The sequence below is a fragment of the Myodes glareolus genome, chromosome 3 (genome assembly GCF_982192425.1).
Source record: "Myodes glareolus chromosome 3, mMyoGla1.1, whole genome shotgun sequence".
NCBI lineage: Eukaryota > Metazoa > Chordata > Mammalia > Rodentia > Cricetidae > Myodes > Myodes glareolus.
Window position 1 is genome coordinate 106,003,763 of NC_142028.1, and position 21,454 is coordinate 106,025,216.

Genomic DNA, 21,454 nt, shown 5'->3' on the forward strand with positions numbered 1-21,454 from the left:
CATGCATGCTTCTACCTCTGTTTAAAACATTTTTATGTATTGATATATATATATTGTATTGATATATGTATATTTACCATATTGCATTGTACACTTCTACCTCTGATTAAGATACTTATATATTGTTTATGTATTAATATATATATTTACCATATTGCAATGTACACTTGCACATTGTTTATATTTGGAGGTCACGTTGTCCTCATTTATTGCACAGTTGTTTATTATCTCAGTCTTTAAGTTAGATAGATATTGAGACTTATATAGATCAATAGTCATCTAAGTTTGTCATTTATAATTAGACTAATCAGGTTCTTTAGATACATAGAGATTATATTCAGTATAGATAGATAATCTTCAACCTCTTCAAAGAGCTGTAGAAAATGATTTTTAATCTAATTCAGAGTTCTGTGGTAGGGAGACACAATCTCTCCTGGCAACACCGATCTATTCCCGAGAGAATGTTGAGCACCAAAGACACTCCACCTGGAGCCTTTCTTCTTGGCAAAACTGGCCTTTGGGTAAAGAAATGTTCATACCTCAACTACTGAGAGAGTTACAGAATATCCGTAAATGGATAAACAGGACTGTCATATCCTGCCAAGACAGGGTAAGGTAGTTTTGAAGTTTCTTGCCTTTGAAAATGGTATATCAGTTACGTCAGGCCTTAGCCAAAGTTGGTTGCTTCAACGCTGCAAACGTGACTTTGGGTGTTTGCCCAGGTAGCCAGTTGTCTCTGTGATTTGTTACATGTTCTGGAAGTTGTTTGATTGCACTTCCTAATTACTCAGGTAACATTATTTCCCTTCTCAGATCTTCGATGGGATTGAAGATTACATAAATGTAATTACTTTCCTTTCATGACTTGGCCAAGTTATTTGTTATACAAGACTTAAGCTAGTTAGAATAGGATATTTGTATTTATTGTATATAATTTCGTAGGTTTGTACTTATTGTATATAATTTCATGGTAGGCTTAGAACTCTCTTACTTAAACAAAAGGGGGAAATGCTGCAGGAGCTCCTTCCACTCCTTCAGCCAATCGCCACTGAATTACCAGCCCATTGGGGTGTGGTCTCTCTTTTAAAAAAGCAGCGACTGTCCTCCACTCCCTCTCTGACTTCTGGCTCTGCTTCTGGCTCCTAGACTCCTTTCCTGTTCGCGTGGAGGGGCTGTTGTCTGGGACGGTAATCTGTAAGCTTTTTTCCCTTTGAATAAATAACCATTCTATTAATCATAATTCCAAGCTGGTGTGGGATTGTCTGTGACTTATGTCTTCAGACCTAGGTTAGTTTTGCAGTTTCAACTGCTGGAAACAGTGCTGCAGTAGACAATGATGTCCAAGGAGTTTCATGACCTGACTCAGCTATACCATTTCTGGGTATTTATCTGAAGGTCTCCAAGACAATGTATACCACAGAGATACTTGCACGTCAATGTTTACTGCAAGAAGGTTTAAAAAATCATGTATTTGATGAAAAAGTTCATTGTACAAGAAATCCTTTTTATTATATTAAACTACTCCTAAATTTTGTGTTACTCCCACAGGCAGTTATGTGCACGGGGATGTAGGACTGAAAATAGCAACTCTTCTGCTGGTGAATTTCATGGCTCTTCTGAACACGGACATTAAGGCCAGTAAAGGGCTCTCTCAAAGGGGTTCCAGCTACCCATCCTTCCTGTTTGGTTTTTATAGTTATTTGAGGGCACAGAGAAAGGCTTTCTCAATGTGGTTATAAATTTCTCACAGTAATTTTCATTTTGGGACCTCCAAACCCAGGGATCACTTGTGCTATTGGACAGAACCATACATAATTTTGAGGAGTAATGAAAGCGAGCAGAACTTTTAATAGGAGCAGAGGGACCAGTGCTAATGACAGGATTTGCCTCCTCACCTCATCCTGCATTCTAAACATATGACCACCTTTGTCTGGCAAATAGCTCCCATTCAAGGATACACATAGGATTGTTTCATTGCTTAATTATTTTACGCTTTGAGAATTCTTTATTTTCAGCCTGAGTCCTTCGTCAGCTGTGTGGTTGACAGACATGATTTGGACAAGGAGAGAATCTATCTGTAATGCATTATTCCCTGAACAAATGTTTTAAATCTTGATGACATTGACCAGTTTTTCCATCCTGCAGCATGTTTTTGGTGTATATCTTGGAGTTCCTCACTAAACCTTTTTTAGTGAGGTCCTGGAAGATTTTCTTTCATATTGTCTTTTACACCTTATGTTTAAATGTATGACTCATTTTGAGACAATGTCTTTTAAATGAATAACAAAGCATTAACACTAAAGCTGGAGAGAGGGTTCAGAAGTACACCATTATTTGTGGTGTAAGAATGAGGACCTGAGTTCAAATTTTAGCCACTCACAAAAAATCCAGGCAGAGCTGTAACCTCAGAGGGGACAGGGAGAGTCTATTCTGGGAACTTGAGGGCCAGATAATCTAGCAGAAATATTGAGTCCAGGTTCATTGAGAGACAGTCTCACAACATAAGAAGTGACTGAGGAGGACACCAGAGGAATGGTTAGACAGTTACAGACACTTAGGTAGCACCCCCCCACACACATGTGGTATGTACATCTATATATTTGAAAATTAATATCTATTTGATCATATAAAATTCTTTCCAGATCCATCTCTTCACTACCCATCCAATTTTGTTTTTGTTTTTGATGAAGCCCATCTAAAACAAATTGTGCTGTCTATTTCAAGTATTCTTAGATATATGGCTTTCCACTGGAGTGTGGGCTACACTTTAGGGGACAAGGATGCCTCCTCACCCAGAAGCTAACACTTGTCAATACTTCCTTTACCCTCTCTTCATCTGTGTCCTAATATGTGGGGTTAAAGTTAAGTTCTATTTTTTTAATGTAAAGATGTCCAGTTGCTTCCTAAAATTTGTTGAAGTGGCTATTTTGCCTCTACAGAACTTTTGAAGCTTTGCCTACAATCAGTTGGGCATATCCGTGGGTTTCTCTTTTATTCCACTGGCCTGTTATTCATTTGCCAATACCATACACTTGTTAGTATGGCTAAATGATTTGAAATGTAGTGTACTATTTATGTACTTCATATTTACTTTGCTTGCCACATAAATCATAGAATAATCATACTAAACTAAACTTTGGAAATGTTTTGTCATATTTTATTATATATAATATCCCCATTCATGATTTTAGTAGGACTCATTTACTTAAACCTTTGGTTTGTTACATAAGTGTTTTATAGCTTTGATATTTAAGAACTGAAGATGTTTTATCAAATTCATACCTAAGTATGTCATTCATTGGGAAATAATTTACAATCGCAATCTTGGTTTCTATACATTTATCACTAACATGTAGATATTCAGCTGAGATTTGTTCCGTACACTTGATGAATATTTTTATTGCTGTTTGCCTATTTTAGACACAGATCTCTCTCCTTCCAATTTTATGTGTTACATTTTCTTCTTTGCCTTTTGTTACCTTGTTGTACAGAGTAGATGTTTTCATATTAGGTTTAAAGAGAATACTGTGAGCTGAATGACATCTTTGCCTTATTGCTGACTTCAGGAGATAGGCTGTCTCCATTGTTTTGCACAATGTTGGTAGTAGATATTCTGAAGATATTCTTGATTAAAATAAGGAACTACTTCAATTTGTTTCCGAAGTCCCTTTTTACTTTTGCGGCTTCTTAACCATCCATTTGGTTTGGAGTGTGAGCACAATGTCATAGTGCATGTGTGGTTAGAAGACAACTTGTGGGAGCTGGTGCTCTCCTTCTATGTGGATTCTGGGAATCACAGGTTTATAGGGTTGGTAGTCAGTGACCTTATACCCTAAGTCACTTTGCTGGTCCTTGTGCTGACTTGTCAATTGCTTTCCCTACTTCATCTTATTATTATGTGGTATTTACTTTTTAGTTTGTTAATAAAGTGACTCATCCTTCTGCATATCTTCTGATCAAGGACCTGTATGAACACATGAGTGTGAATATAAAGTTATGAATGATAAGCTAACAAGTTGTATTAGCTTTCTAGTTTGCATTCAGAAATTACCATAAACTTCCCAAGAAACAAGGAAAACTATTTCCTACTAGATCTAGATGTTCAAACTCACTGGGCTAATCAGTTTGTACCAGGGTTCTTCTAAAGGAAGCATATTTTCTTCCCTTTTCAAATCTCCAAGAGTCACTTAAAGCTGATGTAGGAGAGTCTTATGAATTTCTGTTGCTTTCATTGGCCAATTAATAAAGAAACCACTTGGCCTGATAGGTTAGAACATAGGTGGGTGGAGTAGACAGAACAGAATTCTGGGAAGAAGGGAAGTGAGGTAGATGCCATGACTCTCCTCTCCGAGATAGCCGCAGGTTAGAATCCTCCTGGTAAGCCACCATGCTACACAGATCATTAGAAATGGGTTAATCAAGATGTGAGAGTTAGGCAATAAGAGGCTGAAACTAATGGGCCAAGCAGTGTTTAAAAGAATACAGTTCCTGTGTAATTATTTCGAGTAAAGCTAGCCGGGAGGGCAGTGGGAAGCGGCCCGCCGTTCATTTTATAGAATGGCTGCCCAACGTGGTAACTAACTCCACGTAAAATCTAAGAGGGCTTTAAAAGGAATTCTAGACACAAATACAGAGTTTAACACAGCTTTTTGCTGTTTGCTAGGATGTGCTGTAGAGAGATTTCCTGTTTCAGCAATAGCGGCAGAAAAAAAAACCATGTCATTTTAAAACGCAGATTCCTGGGCCCTGCTGCCGGTGCAAACTCCTGCTATAGAGCATTTCTGGGCCGGGACTTTTGTGTTCTCACTCGGGGTCAGGAACAAAGTAGCTGAGACCATTCCTGTGGCTTAGCTCTTCCTGCCTGAGTAGGGAGAGGGATCAGGTCTACTAAAAAGTGGCAGTTTTGAAATACCAGTTTCTGGGCTGTGTCGCCATCGCCATCTCTGTCTGGCTCCTGCAGGAGACAGAGATTTTGAATGGAACATTTGGAGTAAAGTGCTACGATTTGTTTGATGGCAACTAGACACGCTGTGTGCCTAAAAGGGGGTCATTGTATGCTGCGGCTCAGAGGCACAAGTGCCTCCGCAGTGCTAGCTGTGCAATGTGCAAGGCTCAGAGGCATGAGTGGCTCCGCCATTTTAGGTTGGGTGGGGCAAGCAAGCAGTACCTGTTTTTGAACTAGGAATGTCACAGCTTTAGATTCTTAAGTGCTTAGTGATTCAAAACTGCAAAACAAAAATGCTCCTAGATAGTAAAAAATTACAGATTCACAATAGGACAGATTCAGACTTAAAAGACCTCTAAATGAGTCACAGTGTTGGATGAGTGTACGTAGGCTTGGGAGAGAGAAGAAAAGGAATATAGAGAATAAAGCTAATGTCTTAAAACAAGGGTAAAGTCTTTAAAGAGACAGAGTACAGACAGTTATAGATTAAAAGAAATAAAGGAAAATAAGCCACGTAAAAATGGAAAATTCACGAAGAGTCTGGATTCTTTGTATTATTGTGTTTTCTTTTAATCTTTTGACTGTAAAGGAGCTAAGTACAGAAAGACATTTCATTATATGGGCTGCCAAGCAGAATCAGAATGGATTTCATAAGGGTATTGTGACTTCAGAATTTGGGTCTAAGGATATGATGCTTTGGAGAGGGTCTTCTTTTGTTTTCACAGAGGATGAGACCCTGTGGATTGCTTCCATCCCAATATTGTATGACAGACCACGCCCTCCTGAAAGGTTGCTGTGAACACCCTCAAGAAATTATTTTGCTCAACTGTCGACTGAGATGAATCTAGCACACAGGTTATACCATGAAAGACCTGAATAACAGCGCCCCCATTCAGCAGGAAGAAGTTTGGAGAGAAATAACTACGTCCATATTCCCAGATACTGTTTATAAATGTTCTTTTACATTTAAAGGGGGATATGATATAGATATGAATAATTTGCATTGATATGGATTTTAAGGATATGTATATGTACTTCTGAACTTGATAAAGGCATTGTGATTGTGTAGTTATTTAAAAATGTAATGTATTATTAGAAAATATAGGTTGTTAATGAATAATCATCGATAATAGTCAAGCTTGTAGTCATGTTAGTTAGATTTTCTAGATATATAGAGATATATTTTAGTTAGATAGGCATTCTTCATATCTTTCAAAGACTACAGAATATGGCATTTAATGTTTTAATAACTTAGGGTTTTTCATGACAATGAGACACGTCTGTTCCTGGCAGCACCAATCTACTTCAAGAGGAAGATGGGCATCGAAGAGGCTCCTATGGAGTTGATTAGCCATTTGCCAAGAAACTGCTCTTGCCTGGACTGTTGCATGAACTGGACACAGAGAACCTGCAGAGAGAGGACTGCTGAACTCTCCTAAAGGTGAGATGGTCTTTCGGGGTTCCTGATTCATGAAAGAGTCTGCGAGACATTCTGCAGGACACAGCAGATAGTGACTGAACTGCCTTTGAAATTTCCTGATTCATGTAAATGTCTGCTGGATACTATGGGCCTGAAGGCCGAAGAGGGATGCCCCAATGGTACAAAAGAACTTTGGGTGACTGTACAGGCAGCAAGATGTCTCTGTCATTTCTAGAGTTTGGAAGTTGCTTATTTCTTGTTTGCTTAGGTAATATTATATTCTTCTGGAGTCTTTGATGGAGTTGAAGAATGGATAGTCATAGTTATAGTCTTCCATGATTATGATAAAGATATAGTTATAAATATTGTGACTGTAATTCTTGCTTTATAACTGTTTTGCTATATGTAATTTTACTATGTTAAAATGAAAGCCTTTTTTGTTTAAACAGAAAAAGGGGAAATGATGTAGGAGAGTCTTATGTATTTCTGTTGCTTTCATTGGCTAATTAATAAAGAAACTGCTTGGCCTGATAGGTTAGAACATAGGTGGGTGGGGTAGACAGGACAGAATGCTGGAAAGAAGGGAAGTGAGGTAGACGCCATGACTCTCCTCTCTGAGACAACCGCAGGTTAGAATTTTCCCGGTAAGCCACCACCTCGTGGTGCTACACAGATCATTAGAAATGGGTTAATCAAGATGTGAGAGTTAGCCAATACGAGATTGAAACTAATGGGCCAAGCAGTGTTTAAAAGAATACAGTTCCTGTGTAATTATTTCGAGTAAAGCTAGCCGGGCGGGAGGTGGGAAGCGGCCCGCTGTTCATTTTACGTAAAGTCCATTCCTTATGGGCTCCTTCCTCTATATTTAAAACCAGGAATGCAGCATTTTCAAATTTCTCTGTCCTTTTGCTTGTAACTGGAAGTGCATACCTTCTTTTCCCCTCTCCCTCGTTCTCTCTCTCTCTCTCTCTCTCTCTCTCTCTCTCTCTCTCTCTTTCCCACTATCTGAATCTGTAAAGTCCTTTATTACTGACTTGGGGGGGGGAGCCCTCAGTCAGCACCAGGGGAATATTAAAAAAAAAATCTGCGAATGTGGCATGGGCTAGACTTTCCTATCTGAGAAGTAAGAAAACACATGCTTTCTGCTGTTAACCTAAGAAAACAGGAACAAGCACACACTTTCCTGAAGGTGACCTTGCCTTTTATATCAATTTAAGTAATCTCTTTCTTGACAGTCTCTCTACATACATCTCCTTACATACATACCTCTCTCCAGCACAGTTACATCTTTCTATATTCAGTTACATCTCTCCTCTATACACATTCTTCTCTCTTCTCTGCCACATTTCTTCACACACTACTACATCACTCACTCAATCTGTCACTCATGCTCTCTCGTGTAACTGCATCCGTCTCTTTATATGTCTTACATCCCTCGCGTTTCTCTCACACTTCTCTCTGTATACATTCTGCCACATCTCCTTGGACCATACACATCCACTCTCACGCTCATTCACTCTCTCACACTTCTTTCCCTGCAGTCATTGTTGATAACTCTATGCAGTCACCTCTCTCTACACCACTGCTGCTTCTCCCACAGCCAAACTCTGGACAAGTGTAAATTACATTTTCAGGGCCCAACCCATCCTCATAACACAGAATAAGTCATGTAGTTTCAAGGAGGTCTCATTGACCAATCAGTGAGTAAAGTTCAGCCAAGCACGTAGCTCAAATGGCTAGAGTTCCTAGAAAGAAATGACATTGGAATTCAAGACTTAACAATAACAATTAATTAGCTGGACCTTGAGTGGTGGGGAGTATGTGCAGACTAAAGTTGCTTCAAGCTTTGACCTTGAATCAGCAACAAACAACACCCAGGAAAATGACTTCATGCATTTGTCTCTAGGGGCAACAAGATATTCATCTTCAGGGGCAACCAGCCTGCTTTGAATTTGTTCTGGAATCTAAAGTCAATTATCTGTGTAAAAGACTGTCTTTATGAATGATAATCTGATGTCCATATGAGTAATGTAAAATATTCTAGTATTATTTCTATTCATCAAAATTAAATATATAAAGCAGAAATCATCTTCCTGACCATCCAAAGCTACATGTGTGCCCAAGAGATGGAATATTTTCATTAGATAAACACACAAACAGTGGGAAAATACCCAAAGTTGTTCTTATGGAAGAAATGAAATGGTACATGAGAGAAATTATGGACAGAGACAAACAATTATGTATAGTCAGTGACCTAACGACCTTGCAAGGTGGGGCTCTCCTACAGAAATTATGTCTAGTGAGTGGGTCTGCTGAACACTAGCTGCCACCTGCTGTATACCCCCATGGTCCTCTACAGCCCTAGCCACAAAGAAATTCAGAAGTTACAGGGTAAACATTGTGAAGGACCATTTCCCAGGCGATCTCATTTTCCTTCTTGCTGTATCCTGTTTTTCTTTTGGGTTAGGCTTAATTTTACTTTTATAACAAAATCTTGTGATAGGTTGTTATACCTGAAACTGTGTAATTTTCTGACTGACACTCTCCTGTGAGTGGTAATGCTACAGGAGCTCCTTCTGCTCCTTCAGCCAATAGCCGCTGAAATACCAGCCCATTTGGGGTGTGGTCTCTCTCTTTAAAAAAGCAGTGCTGTCCTCCGTGCTCTCTCTGGCTTACCGGCTGAAGATGGATGCCCCAACAGTACAGAAAAACTTTGGGTGACTGTACAGGTAGCAAGATGTCTCTGTCATTTCTAGAGTTTGGAAGTTGCTTATTTCTTGTTTACTTTGGTAATATATCCTTCTGTAGTCTTTGATGGAGTTAAAGAATGGATAGTTATAGTTTTCCTTAGTTATGATAGAAGATAAAATAGATATAAATATTGTGACTGTAATTCTAGCTTTATACTGTTTTGATATATGTAATTTTACTATGTTAAAGTTAAAGCCTTCCTTTTTGTTTAAACAGAGAAAGGGGAAATGATGTAGGAGGGTCTTCTTTCTATGTGTTGCTTTCATTGGTTAATTAATAAAGAAACTGCTCGGCCTGATAGGTCAGAACATAGATGGGTGGAGTAGACAGAAAAGAATGCTGGGAGAAAGAAGCAGAGTCATGCAGACGCCATGATTCCCCTTCCTGAGATGGATGCTGGCTAGACTCATGCCAGTAAGCCATGACCTCGTGGTGGCATACAGATTATTAAATATGGATTAATTAAGATGTGAGAGTTAGCCAAGAAGAGGCTAGGTATAATGGGTCAGGCAGTGTTTAAATGAATACAGTTTCCACGTAATTACTTTGTGTAAAGCTAGCCGGGAGCAGGACGCAGCCCTCCACTCCTTTTACAAGTGGCGCATGTGTAATTATTTCAGGTGTAAACTAGCTGGGGAGCCAGTATCCCAGCAGGAACGCAACCTGCTGCTCATTTTGCAACATAGTAACACCATGAGGATTGCTGACTCTGGTTATCTATGTGTACTGCACTCTTTAGTGTTAGTATAGTATCATACAGCACAAGATTCTGCTATCCAGTGCAGGACAAAATAAAACACGCTGCTCTGTGTCTTATGAGTATAAGTTTAATAGCTATAGCAGGTTGAATATGTACTAATTTTTTTTTGAGGTAGGGTTTCTCTGTAGCTTTGGTGCCTGTCCTGGAACTAGCTCTTGTAGACCAGGCTGGCCTCAAACTCACAGAGATCTGCCTGCCTCTGCCTCCCGAGTGCTGGGATGAAAGGCATGTGGCACCACTGCCAGGATGTACTAATATTTTTTAGCTTCCAGTAATTCAGCATTTGTGACTTGACAGTCTTGCTTGAGCTGTATCACTGTGCTGAAGCAGGCTGAGTAGCAGTGCCAAGTGAGGAGGTACCACATTCAGCCTCTGTCAGTCACCAGCTCCATGGCCATAGTGTTAGACCCCAGTGTTAAAGCTATGCTAAGTGGTGTGAAAGGAATGAGCGTCATGAAATTTCAATAACTCTTTATTGATAAGACATTAAAATTGAATCTCATATGATTTTACATGCTACAAAGTATTTCTTAAACAGTTTAATAAAGTAAAAAAATTTTAGTATGTGGACCATATAAAAGTAGGTGACAGGCCAGATTCAGCTAAGAGCCTTAATTTATAATCTCATGGAATCTACATTCTTAAGGAAAAATGAGGATAAACCATAAGACAAAAATGTGACTATATTAAAAGCAGATTATTTTGTGCTAAACAGGAGGGAACTGGCAAAGTGAACTTGAAAAATGAGAAGACAAGCATGAGTAAAGAAGCACAGAGAATTCTGCAAAGACAGGATACCTGCATCAAGTGTGAAGGCCCAAGTTCAGTCACTCAGAGGCACCAAGAGTGCATGGCAAGAACACAGTGAGGATGTGCAGTGAGGGGGACATTCCAGAAGCAAATACAGTGGTCCATCATGGCGGGAAGGCATTGCTAATTAGATGACCACAGTAGGAGCTCTACTAGGTCTACCCTCACATGAGACATGGCCTCCTGGCCCTTGCTGCTTTACATGACTGCACAAGAAGATAAAGGAGGAGAAAATGATTTTTATTTTGCCAGATAGTTCTAGAAAAACACAGTATCTTCTGTACAATCCAGTATGTAAATAAGAACAGATATAATCAACCACACAATAGCTTCATTCAATGCTCCTCCTTCATATTAAGATAATTTACTTATATTTTCTCATCACAAAAATATGTCATTCACTGGATAACAAAAAGTCATTTATAACAATTTTATGCAAAAGTCTAGTTTTCATATAAAATTTAGAATATTAAGCCATTTATTTCCACCCTTTTCTTTTTATACTCAGACTAATCTGCATGTAACAAGCTTGTCTTTCCTTTTTTCTTTGAAGTTTGTACTTGTGAAAACATTTTTATCCAGGAATCAAATGCAAGACTTTCCTTTTAAGTCGCTAGGCACTCAAACTAAACTAGCTGCACATGTTCAACAATCAGTTAATTTCAGAGATTTCTTATTTCAGAGATTTCTTATTTTGGTATTGAGGCCACTCATTGATAGCTGGAGCAGATACTGTTCTGGACTGTTTACAAGCACAACACATGAAATCCTCATATCTGAACACAGATACATACATATATAAATAAATACTGCATCTATAGCACTATCTAAAGTCTTTCATAACTGTGAAATATCCTTCAGTTAGTTTCTTGTTTTCATTTATTTTCTCCAGTATTGCTTCTAGTAAATATGAGGCAAAGGGAAGCTGTAAGAGAAAAAACAAACAAAAATTATTAAACTCTGTATTTTCTTCAATTCAAAAACATATCCAAGGGCTGGTAAGATGAATCAGAAGATAAGGGCCTTTTTTTTTATGAAGCCTGAGCTTCATTCCCAGAATCCACATGATGGAAGGAGAGACCTGAGTACCGAGGTTGTCATCTGACTTACACAGACACACAGATGCACAGACATGTACACAAACACCATACATACAAACACCAAATATGAAAAAGTAATACAAACTGAAAGAAACTGACAAAAGCACACACTAAATATCACTAAGGCATTAGACTTTAGCTGTCTGTAACTTTGAAGTTATAATAGTACCCTACTGGATCACTTTTCAAGAGATCTTCCTGGTTAGTGTGGGTAATTTTGGCATTTCTAATAAAAATGATAAAAGAGCAGAAATAAAATGAAAAAAGATAAACGTCTTATTGAACAATTCATGGTTTACTGACCATGTTAATGATGTAATCTGCAATACAAGCAGCTAAGCCATTCATCTTCAATCAGCTGATCAATAGCAGGTTACAGTCATCTCTAGGGCACACAGGCCCACAGTAGTGGTACTATATGTTCATCAGTCATAAAAGAATGAGAGAAAACTATCAATACACTTGTCTGTATGAGAGCCCAATATCTCAAGAGTTGCAGGATAAAATTTCAGAGAGAAAAAAATGGTGAAAGTATACCCATTGATTAAGTTGTTAAAGTTTGTTTGGTATATCAAAGTGTAATACACATGTTTCAGAAACTGCTGAGTTTATGAAATGTGAACACATTTTAAAATTTCATAATTGATAAAACTTTGCTGGTAGTTTTATTGTTCCTGATGCTTCCTTGGCTTGCTGGTAGAATGTAAAGATGTCCCATACATGTGTTGTAAGTCTGGACTGATGCCTCAAATACCCTCTGAAGTTTGACTTATTTCTTTTGATCTTATTTCCTCTCTCTGGTTTTATATAAGAAGTCTGTCATAATTAGGAAATTCATTAAACAGTTCTTGGGTTTGTCCCTTTGATTGATCAGGAAAATATTATTTTGTTTGTTTCGCGAAAACGGTTAGAATGCTTATAGTATCCATGTCTCCTTCCTAGAGGGAAGTCGTGTCAGGTTTTGCTGTGTTAGGACAAGCCCTGGTGGTGTCCCTTGTCAGGACCGAGCAAAGACAGCGAGTCGCTGTCCTCTGTATGGTTCAGCCAAAGGATTTGATCAAGCCGATCAAAATGGTTGTTTCCTGAATTTGAACTGGTAAGAAGAGAAAACAATGGCAAAGATCTTTAAGTAGCTTCCTAGTCAATCTGAGCATATGCCTGCATCCCCAAATTCAAGAGCTTCACACGCACATCTCTTTCTCCTGAAATTTACCAGGGAGGAAAGTCTCAAGCAGAGTATTTCTTTAAAGGTACAACCGAGCATAGGAAATATATGTTGACATGAAAGTCTTTCTAGGAGGGAAAACATCATAAGCATTATATGCACAGCATACACATTTCAGGGTTAGAAATGTGGGAAGAGAAGAGCATTAGCTACTAGGAGAAGGATGTATTTGCCTCTTGCGGACAATAACAACAAATTCTTGCTTTGGGAAACAGCATATTTGAGAAGAAGAAAGGAGTTACACTTGATAAAACTGCTAGTTTTACTAATTTGATAATTAAGTCATCAGGGCATTAGTGTTAGCTTTTAAAGAATGAATGATAAAAAAGACTTGTTTTTGTCTAGCAAGCACTAGGCCCCAAATGACAAGACCCTAGGGTAACTATTATTTAACTATGTACATAAATACGCATTTCTATCTGAAAGCAAAATAGATAAGATGGAATAACCTCCCATCTTTTATGGGCAGAAATGAATGCTTACAAGTTTATTCCCTAATATTTTCTAGAAAAATTGATTCTCTGATCAAGCAAGTCTGAGTAGCATCAAACCTTAAAACAGTTCCATTATCTCAGGACACATGGCTAAGGTGTTTCATGGCACTATGCTTCTCTGAGAGTAAAGTTGTCTGATTTCAAGACAGCCTTTGGTTCTTTCTCATAGCCTATTTCATGGTTTCATGTTCAGTTTCTGCTCTAGGGGCTCATACTGAAATCATGCTGGTTTGTGATTACCTAGCTAACAACGTGCTATTTCTCACGTTTCTCCTCTAAACTCGGCATTCCTTCTGATTGACATTTATAAGCTTGTCATTTATTATTGTAATCATAGATGTAGTTCAAAATGGTCATATAAAAATATACGTTTTGTTCTTTGAGAATCTCATACATGTATATAATATGTTTTGGTTAAAGACAGCCTCTATTTCCTCTCTTCTAATTCTTCCCCTGTCCCCCAAATCACCTTCCCTCCTAACTTCAAGGACTGTATTTTTAAACCACTGAGTTCACTTAGTGCTCCCTGTCTGTGCATGGGTTGTAGGGCCATCTGCTAAATCATGAGCAGTCTCTAAGGGACCAGACCCCTAGAGAAAACTGACCCTCTCCTGCAGCAGCCACCAGTTGCCAATAGCTCCTTGGGTATGGATGAGATGCTGGGAAAACACTCCTCCATTCATGCTGGGATTTTGTAGGATTTATTTTAAAGATCTTCTGAATACAGTTACAGTTGCTGTGAATTCATGTGTACAAATGTCTTTTCATGACAAATAAGAAAAGAAAATTTAAAAATATTTAAGGGGGCCATCTCCTTGGCTGATGAGAGCGCTCACTGCGCAAGCATGAGGTCCTGATTCAGATCCGTGGAGCCTCGGGAAAGCTGGGCATGAGGCACGCACTTGGCATGTGGGGTGGAAACCAGAGGTCGCCTCCACACAGAAAGCTCCAGGTTCAGTGAGACCCTGTGTCCAGGACACAAGCTGGGGAGTGAGAGAGCAGGACACCCTGTGTCCTCTTCTGGCCTCTAAAAGTTTGTGTAAGGGTGTGGGCACTTGCACATACACAATTACAAAATATGTATAACACATATATAAAATAATATAATGCTCAATCTTAATTAAGGAATTTTTAACAGAAAATTTATGTGATTTTTTATAAAAATAATCTTAATAAATTTAAAGAGATTAAGGAAAGTCAGAATTATAAAACATCTATAAATGGTTATGAACTATTTAATAAACATATACATTGCTTTCAAATGAGTACATTCCAAAGTCAACTAGTAAGTTCTAGATCCTTTCATATATGACAAATAGCTCCTGCCCTTGAGTCTTATAAGTCTTTCCATACACCGGGAGCTTCAGTTTTAGAAATCACACTCCTTCCTAAGTTTATACTATCTATTCATTTAGTAAGACTCTTAGTAAGTTATACAAATATGATTCTGCTTAATTTAGAATTAATTCATAAAAATTCCTAAGAGATTAAGAATGAGATTTCTCAGTCAGCCATTTTGGTTAATTGAGTCTCATCACTTATACCACACACGGATTATCATCAAAATGCAAAAATCACAAATAAATGTTAATCTAAAGTTGGATGGACTATAACAATCTTTAGTGATGCCTAAAACCTCTCCAAAATCTTCTTGGTTCAATTTTAAAGAATGGAATCATGTCTTTCTCCGTGTGGTCTGTGCACACGAGTGCAGGCATCAGCGGAGTTCAGAACAGAGCACTGGGTGCCCTGGAGCTGGAGTTACGGGTGGTTACGAACTGCCTGATACAGCTGCTACAACTTATACTTGGGTCCTCTGCAAGAACACAAGTATTCCTAGCTGCTGAGCCATCCAATAGCCCCTCCTCAAAAATACTATGAGAACTACATGTACATCAGTTCCTGGCATACAGTTCTATATTAGTAAATTAGGACTGAAATGGTACTTAAAATATGGCCTATCTAAGAAAATGCTTTAAAATTCCCATGGCTTGGCGAATCACTTTAAGTACATGTAGAGTTCTGGGCTTACAGGCTTATACCACCACTAATACATTTTTAAGTGTAAAATATGTTTAAGGAGCAGGCAATCTGCACCTTCTGCTACTTGCATATTCAATTATCTCAGGTTGAGAAAAAACAGGCTAGCTAAAAGATAGAACGATTATATTTTTCTTCATTCTAAAGGGCAAACTCACTAAACAGGAATGAGAAGTCCAAGCTCAACTGTGTTGCAAGGGAACTACAGAGAAAGAGAGAAAGAAAGAGAGAGAGAGAGAGACAGAGAGAGAGAGAGAGAGAGAGAGAGAGAGAGAGAGAGAGAGAGAGAGAGAGAGAGCGCCCCTGGGCTGCAAGGCATTTTTCCCCTCTCAGGTTACCAGAAAGCTATGCCCTTACTTGGTCCCACCTCTTAAAGATAATTGGCTGACAAAGATTCCCCATCACTTGTGAGTCTACATCAAGAGAAAACTTGTTTCTTCTGGAAGTTTGCAGGTAAAGAAGCTGTTTCTGCATGCATTCTGAAGGCTGCCAAGCCTCTCCAACAACTCGGACACAGAAAGGACCAGTGTCCTTTTCATGACAGGATTCTAGGGTTGGGGTTAAGTGGCAACTGGAATGGCTAACATACACATTTCATCAAACACACAGAAAACAACACACCTAACAATTACACTGCCTTGCTTTCACTTTTGATGGCATGTGATAGACCCTAACATTCAGGGGTCTGTATGATGCATTTCTCCTATATAAAAAGGAGAAGTGAGCCAATCTCACTCATGAACATCGACGCAAAAATTCTCAACAAAATCCTGGCAAACCGATTCCAATAACACATTAGAAAAATTATCCATTATGATCAAGTAGGCTTCATTCCAGAGATGCAGGGCTGGTTCAACATACGCAAATCCATCAATGTAATCCATCATATAAATAAACTGAAAGAAAAAAACCATCATTAGATGCTGAAAAAGCATTTGACAAAATCCAACATCCCTTTATGATAAAGGTGTTGGAGAGATTAGGGATACAAGGATCATACCTAAATATAATAAAAGCTATTTACAGCAAGCCGACAGCTAACATCAAACCGAACGGAGAGAAACTCAAAGCCATTCCATTGAAATCAGGAACAAGACAAGGCTGTCCACTCTCCCCATACCTCTTCAATATAGTGCTAGAAGTTCTAGCAATAGCAATACGACAACATAAGGGGATCAATGGGATTCGAATTGGAAAGGAAGAAGTTAAACTCTCGTTATTTGCAGATGATATGATAGTGTACATAAGCGACCCCAAAAACTCTACCAAAGAACTCCTACAGCTGATAAACACCTTTAGTAACGTGGCAGGATACAAGATCAACTCCAAAAAATCAGTGGCACTCCTATACACAAAGGATAAAGAAGCAGGGAGGGAAATCAGAGAAACTTCACCTTTCATGATAGCCACAAATAGCATAAAATATCTTGGGATAACTCTGACCAAGGAAGTGAAAGACCTATTTGACAAGAACTTTAAGTCTTTGAAGAAAGAAATTGAGGAGGATACCAGAAAATGGAAAGATCTCCCTTGCTCTTGGATTGGGAGGATCAACATAGTTAAAATGGCAATTCTACCAAGAGCAATCTATAGATTCAATGCAATCCCCATCAAAATCCCATCAGAATTCTTCACAGACCTTGAGAGAAAAATAATTAATTTTATATGGAAAAACAAAAAACCCAGGATAGCCAAAACAATCTTATATAATAATGGAACGTCTGGAGGTATAACCATCCCTGACTTCAAACTCTATTACAGAGCAACAGTATTGAAAACAGCTTGGTACTGGCATAAGAACAGAGAAGTCGACCTATGGAATCGAATAGAAGACCCAGATATTAACCCACAAACCTGTGAACACTTGATTTTCGACAAGGGGGCTAAAGGTATGCAATGGAAGAAGGAAATCATCTTTAACAAATGGTGCTGGCATAACTGGATGTCAACCTGTAGAAGAATGAAAGTAGATCCATATCTATCACCATGCACAAAAATCAAGTCCAAATGGATTAAAGACATCAACATTAATCCGACCACTTTGAACCAGATAGAAGAGAAAGTGGGAAGTAGTCTACAAGACATAGGCACAGGAGACCACTTCCTAGGTAGAACCCCAGTAGCACAGACAATAAGAGAATCAATGAATAAATGGGACTTCCTGAAACTGAGAAGCTTCTGTAAAGCAAAGGACACCGTCAGTAAGACAAAAAGGCTACCTTCTGACTGGGAGAAGATCTTCACCAACCCCTCATCAGACAAAGGTCTGATCTCCAAAATATACAAAGAACTCAAGAAACTAGACACTTAAACTCTAATTAACCCAATTAAAAAATGGGGAACTGATCTGAACAGAGAATTCACAACAGAAGAACTCCGAATGGCCAAAAGACACTTAAGGTCATGCTCAACCTCCTTAGCGATCAGGGAAATGCAAATCAAAACAACTATGAGATACCATTTTACAGCGGTCAGATTAGCTAAAGTCAAAAACACCAATGATAGCCTATGCTGGAAAGGATATGGAGAGAGTGGAACTCTCATCCATTGTTGGTGGGAATGCAAACTTGTGCAACCACTGTGGAAATCTGTGTCGCGGTTTCTCAGGAAACTGGGAGTCAATCTCCCTTAGGACCCAGCAATTCCACTCTTGGGAATATACCCAAGAGATGCCCTATCATACCACAAAAGCATTTGTTCAACTATGTTCATAGCAGCACTATTTGTAATAGCCAGAACCTGGAAACAACCTAGGTGCCCCTCAATAGAAGAATGGTTAAAGAAGGTGTGGAACATATATACACTAGAGTTTTACTCAGCGGTAAAAAACAATGACATCTTGAATTTTGCATGCAAATGGATGGACATAGAAAACGCTTTACTGAGTGAGGTAAGCCAGACCCAAAAAGAGGAATATGGTATGTACTCACTCATAAGTGGATTCTAGCCATAATTAAAGGTCTTTGAGCCTATTATTCGAGATCCTAGAGAAGCTAAATAAGAAGGTGAACCTGAAGAAAATCATGTACTTATCCTCCTGGAGATTGGAAATAGACAAGAGTCCCAGGTAACCTCGGGTGCTTGGGGGGGTGGGTGGGAGGGTTGTTGGAAGGGGAGAGGTTTAGAGAGAAGGGAGTAGGGGAGGAATGGAGAAAACTCGGGGGACTGAGATGGGGGGAGGAAGGAAGGATGGATATGGGATCAGGGAAGAATATATCTCAACTAAGGGAGTCAGTTTAGGGTTTACAAGAGACTTGATTATAAATGGGATCCCAGGTTTAAGGAGAGATCCCCCCAGATTGTTCTCTGGACAGAGGAGAGGGTGCCTGAACTGGCCTTGGCCTATAACCATACTGAGGAAGATTTTGCATATCACCATAGATCCTTCATTCAACGATGGATGGCGATACAGACGGAGACCCACATTGGAGCACCAGACTGAGCCCCCATGATCCAAATGAGGAGCAGAAGGAGGAAGAACATGAAAAAAAAAACCTCAGGACTGCGAGGGGTGTGATCACCCACTGATACAAGGGGACTGATCTAATGAGAGTTCACCAAGGCCAGTTGGACTGGGACTGAACGAGCACGTGATCCAACCAGATTTTTCTGAATGTGACCGGATTCTCTGAATGTGGCTGGCCCGGAGCCTTTCTGAAAAGCCATTGACAATGACACTGGGATTTGTTTCCTCTGCATATACTGGATTTTTGGGATCCAGTCTGTTTGGACACTCACCTTCCTGGACCTGGAGGGAGGGGGGAGGAACTTGAACTTCCCACAGGGCTGGAACCCTGACTGCTCTTAGGGATGGAGAGGGAGGAGGAGGGGGAGGGGGAGAGTGGGAGGGTGTTGGGAGGAGGGGCGGAAATGGAAACTTTCATAATTTAATAAACTTTGAAAAAAAAAAAAGGAGAAGTGAAACTCCTAACTTGATTGTCGCTGTTGTAGAATGGGATTTATTACGGGGGCGATTTCCTGATGTCAGAAGGGCTTTTAACCTCACTTTTGCTCTTTGGAACTGGTTTGCCACTGTCAGAATCCTAAAATTATTCACACTCAGAAGTTGGGGTTACTGTATAAGGTGAGATTTAAAATGCAGATGTTTGAGAACTATCTTAAGAAAACACTGAAGCCTAAAATCCATGACTCCAAGATATCAGTAGTGACTAGAGTTTCAGCAAATAACTTAAAATTGAAAGCTAGTATATTAAAATAGAATAACCTTTAAATCTCAGGGATAAAGCTAACAGTTTTATCACTTTTATTCTTGTGATTTGTTTGAAGATATTTTGATATCTAACTTGAGTTTACAAACTAAAAATATAAAATTTTTATATTATAGCTGTTAGTCACGGACTGGATACAGTAAGATTCAAGACATTCTAAGGAAAGCCAGTGATGTTTGCACCCAAACTAAGGGTGCACAGTTTGGTCTAATGCTATGTATTCGCTTAATCACACATCAATTCACCCATGCACAGACTTACATATCCAAATGGACAGGTCTAACTGGTTACCAAAATTAAAGAGTGAAGATGTTAAAATAATTAGGAATGCTGTGGGAAGGAAGAACTCATCTACAGCTAAATTAGGCACTTGATTTTGAACTCCGGATCCTAAAGGTCACTTGGCTGTCTCCTGCTTGTCCTCAGAGATGCATCTCTCGCAGCACTGCTGAAAGCTGACAGAGAAGGCTGCATCTGATGCCCTCCAATTCTGGTAGAATCTATAATTTATCAGCACTTAAAATTTGAAAATGGCTCTAGAAGCCATAGATAAGAACTGAAAATTGTTAAGACTTTTTAAATGCTTCAGGTTTTTTTTTTTCTTTTGCCTCAAGGAATACTTAGATAACATTTAAAGCAACTTGGCAAAGTATCCTATTTATGAAGTCCTTAGGAGATGGTGACCTTTAGTAAGATACTTCAGGATTTAGGAAAGGAATTATTAGCAAATTCTTTATGGCCTGGGTAAGTCATATACCATGGAAGAGAAATGTGTGAACATTTAGGTAAGCTGAGCAGCGTCCTCAGCCTGTGATAAGGCTCTGCATTGGGTTCCTGTGGGAGATAATTTATGTACTCGGCTTATACCTATCATTAGAATCTCCATGGGAGGCAATGGTCTTAGCTAACCCATGTCTATCAAGCCTCTTTTTTAAGCCAAACTAATGACATGTATGCTCATAGGCCAAAGGCATCCCTTGACCTTCAAGATAATTCATTGGACAATGGTACTATCTCAGAGACAACCTAATTTCCTAAACCTTCTTGACCTCAATTTGGACCTGTGCTACCTTTAGTGAACATTGAGTCCTCTCACATTCCCTCTATATTCCACCTCCCACACATACTGCAAGAATTTCAACTACGGGAACCTGTTTTGCTGGCAAAAGCAACATACAGTAGAACAAACACTATATTTACTACTAGTAGTAAATTCTTTTTAACATGATTCCTTTATCCAATGCCAATAACTATATATTAGAGACATGTCTATTTATGCCTTTACAGTTAAGAGCTATCTAATTGGCCCTGGCAACTGCAACACAGTGCCATAGACTGAGTGGCTTAAACAAGCATTTCAATCTCATAGTTCAAGAGGTTAGCAAAACTCAAACAAGGGCTCGGCTGCATCCAGTGTTTGCATAGGGCACTGCTGACTTGTAGGCTGTGGTCTTCTCTGTGCTCCTGTCTGGTACAGAGAAGAAGTAGCAAGCTTCTTCATCTCACCGGCTCTAATTCCATTCTTCAGTCATCTGCCCTCACGACCCGATCACCTCCCCAGTTGCCACCTCCAAACAACAACACAGAGTTTTGCTGAATACTTTTTTTCTAAAAGTTAAGCCACTTCTTTACCTGAATTAATTTTCAAATTCACAAATTCCCAACATTAGTATTCATACC

At 39.1% G+C, this 21,454-nt stretch overlaps 1 protein-coding gene across 21 annotated transcripts in view; it reads right to left on the reverse strand.

Annotated features, from left to right (window-relative positions):
• Nucleotides 1–10,330: 10,330 nt before the first annotated feature.
• Cntln (centlein) overlaps nt 10,331–21,454 on the reverse strand; it is a 254,984-nt gene continuing 243,860 nt past the window's right edge. For 14 of the 21 annotated variants that reach the window (XM_087904892.1, XM_087904891.1, XM_087904890.1 and 11 more), the window contains one exon: nt 14,191–16,441. In XM_087904892.1, the coding sequence (XP_087761018.1) occupies nt 16,277–16,441 (165 nt within the window). In that variant the 3' untranslated portion in view covers nt 14,191–16,276. Of the gene's footprint in view, nt 11,612–14,190; nt 16,442–21,454 lie in introns of those variants that run through there. The other 7 variants (XM_087904885.1, XM_085686221.2, XM_085686220.2 and 4 more) reach the window with 1 other exon arrangement.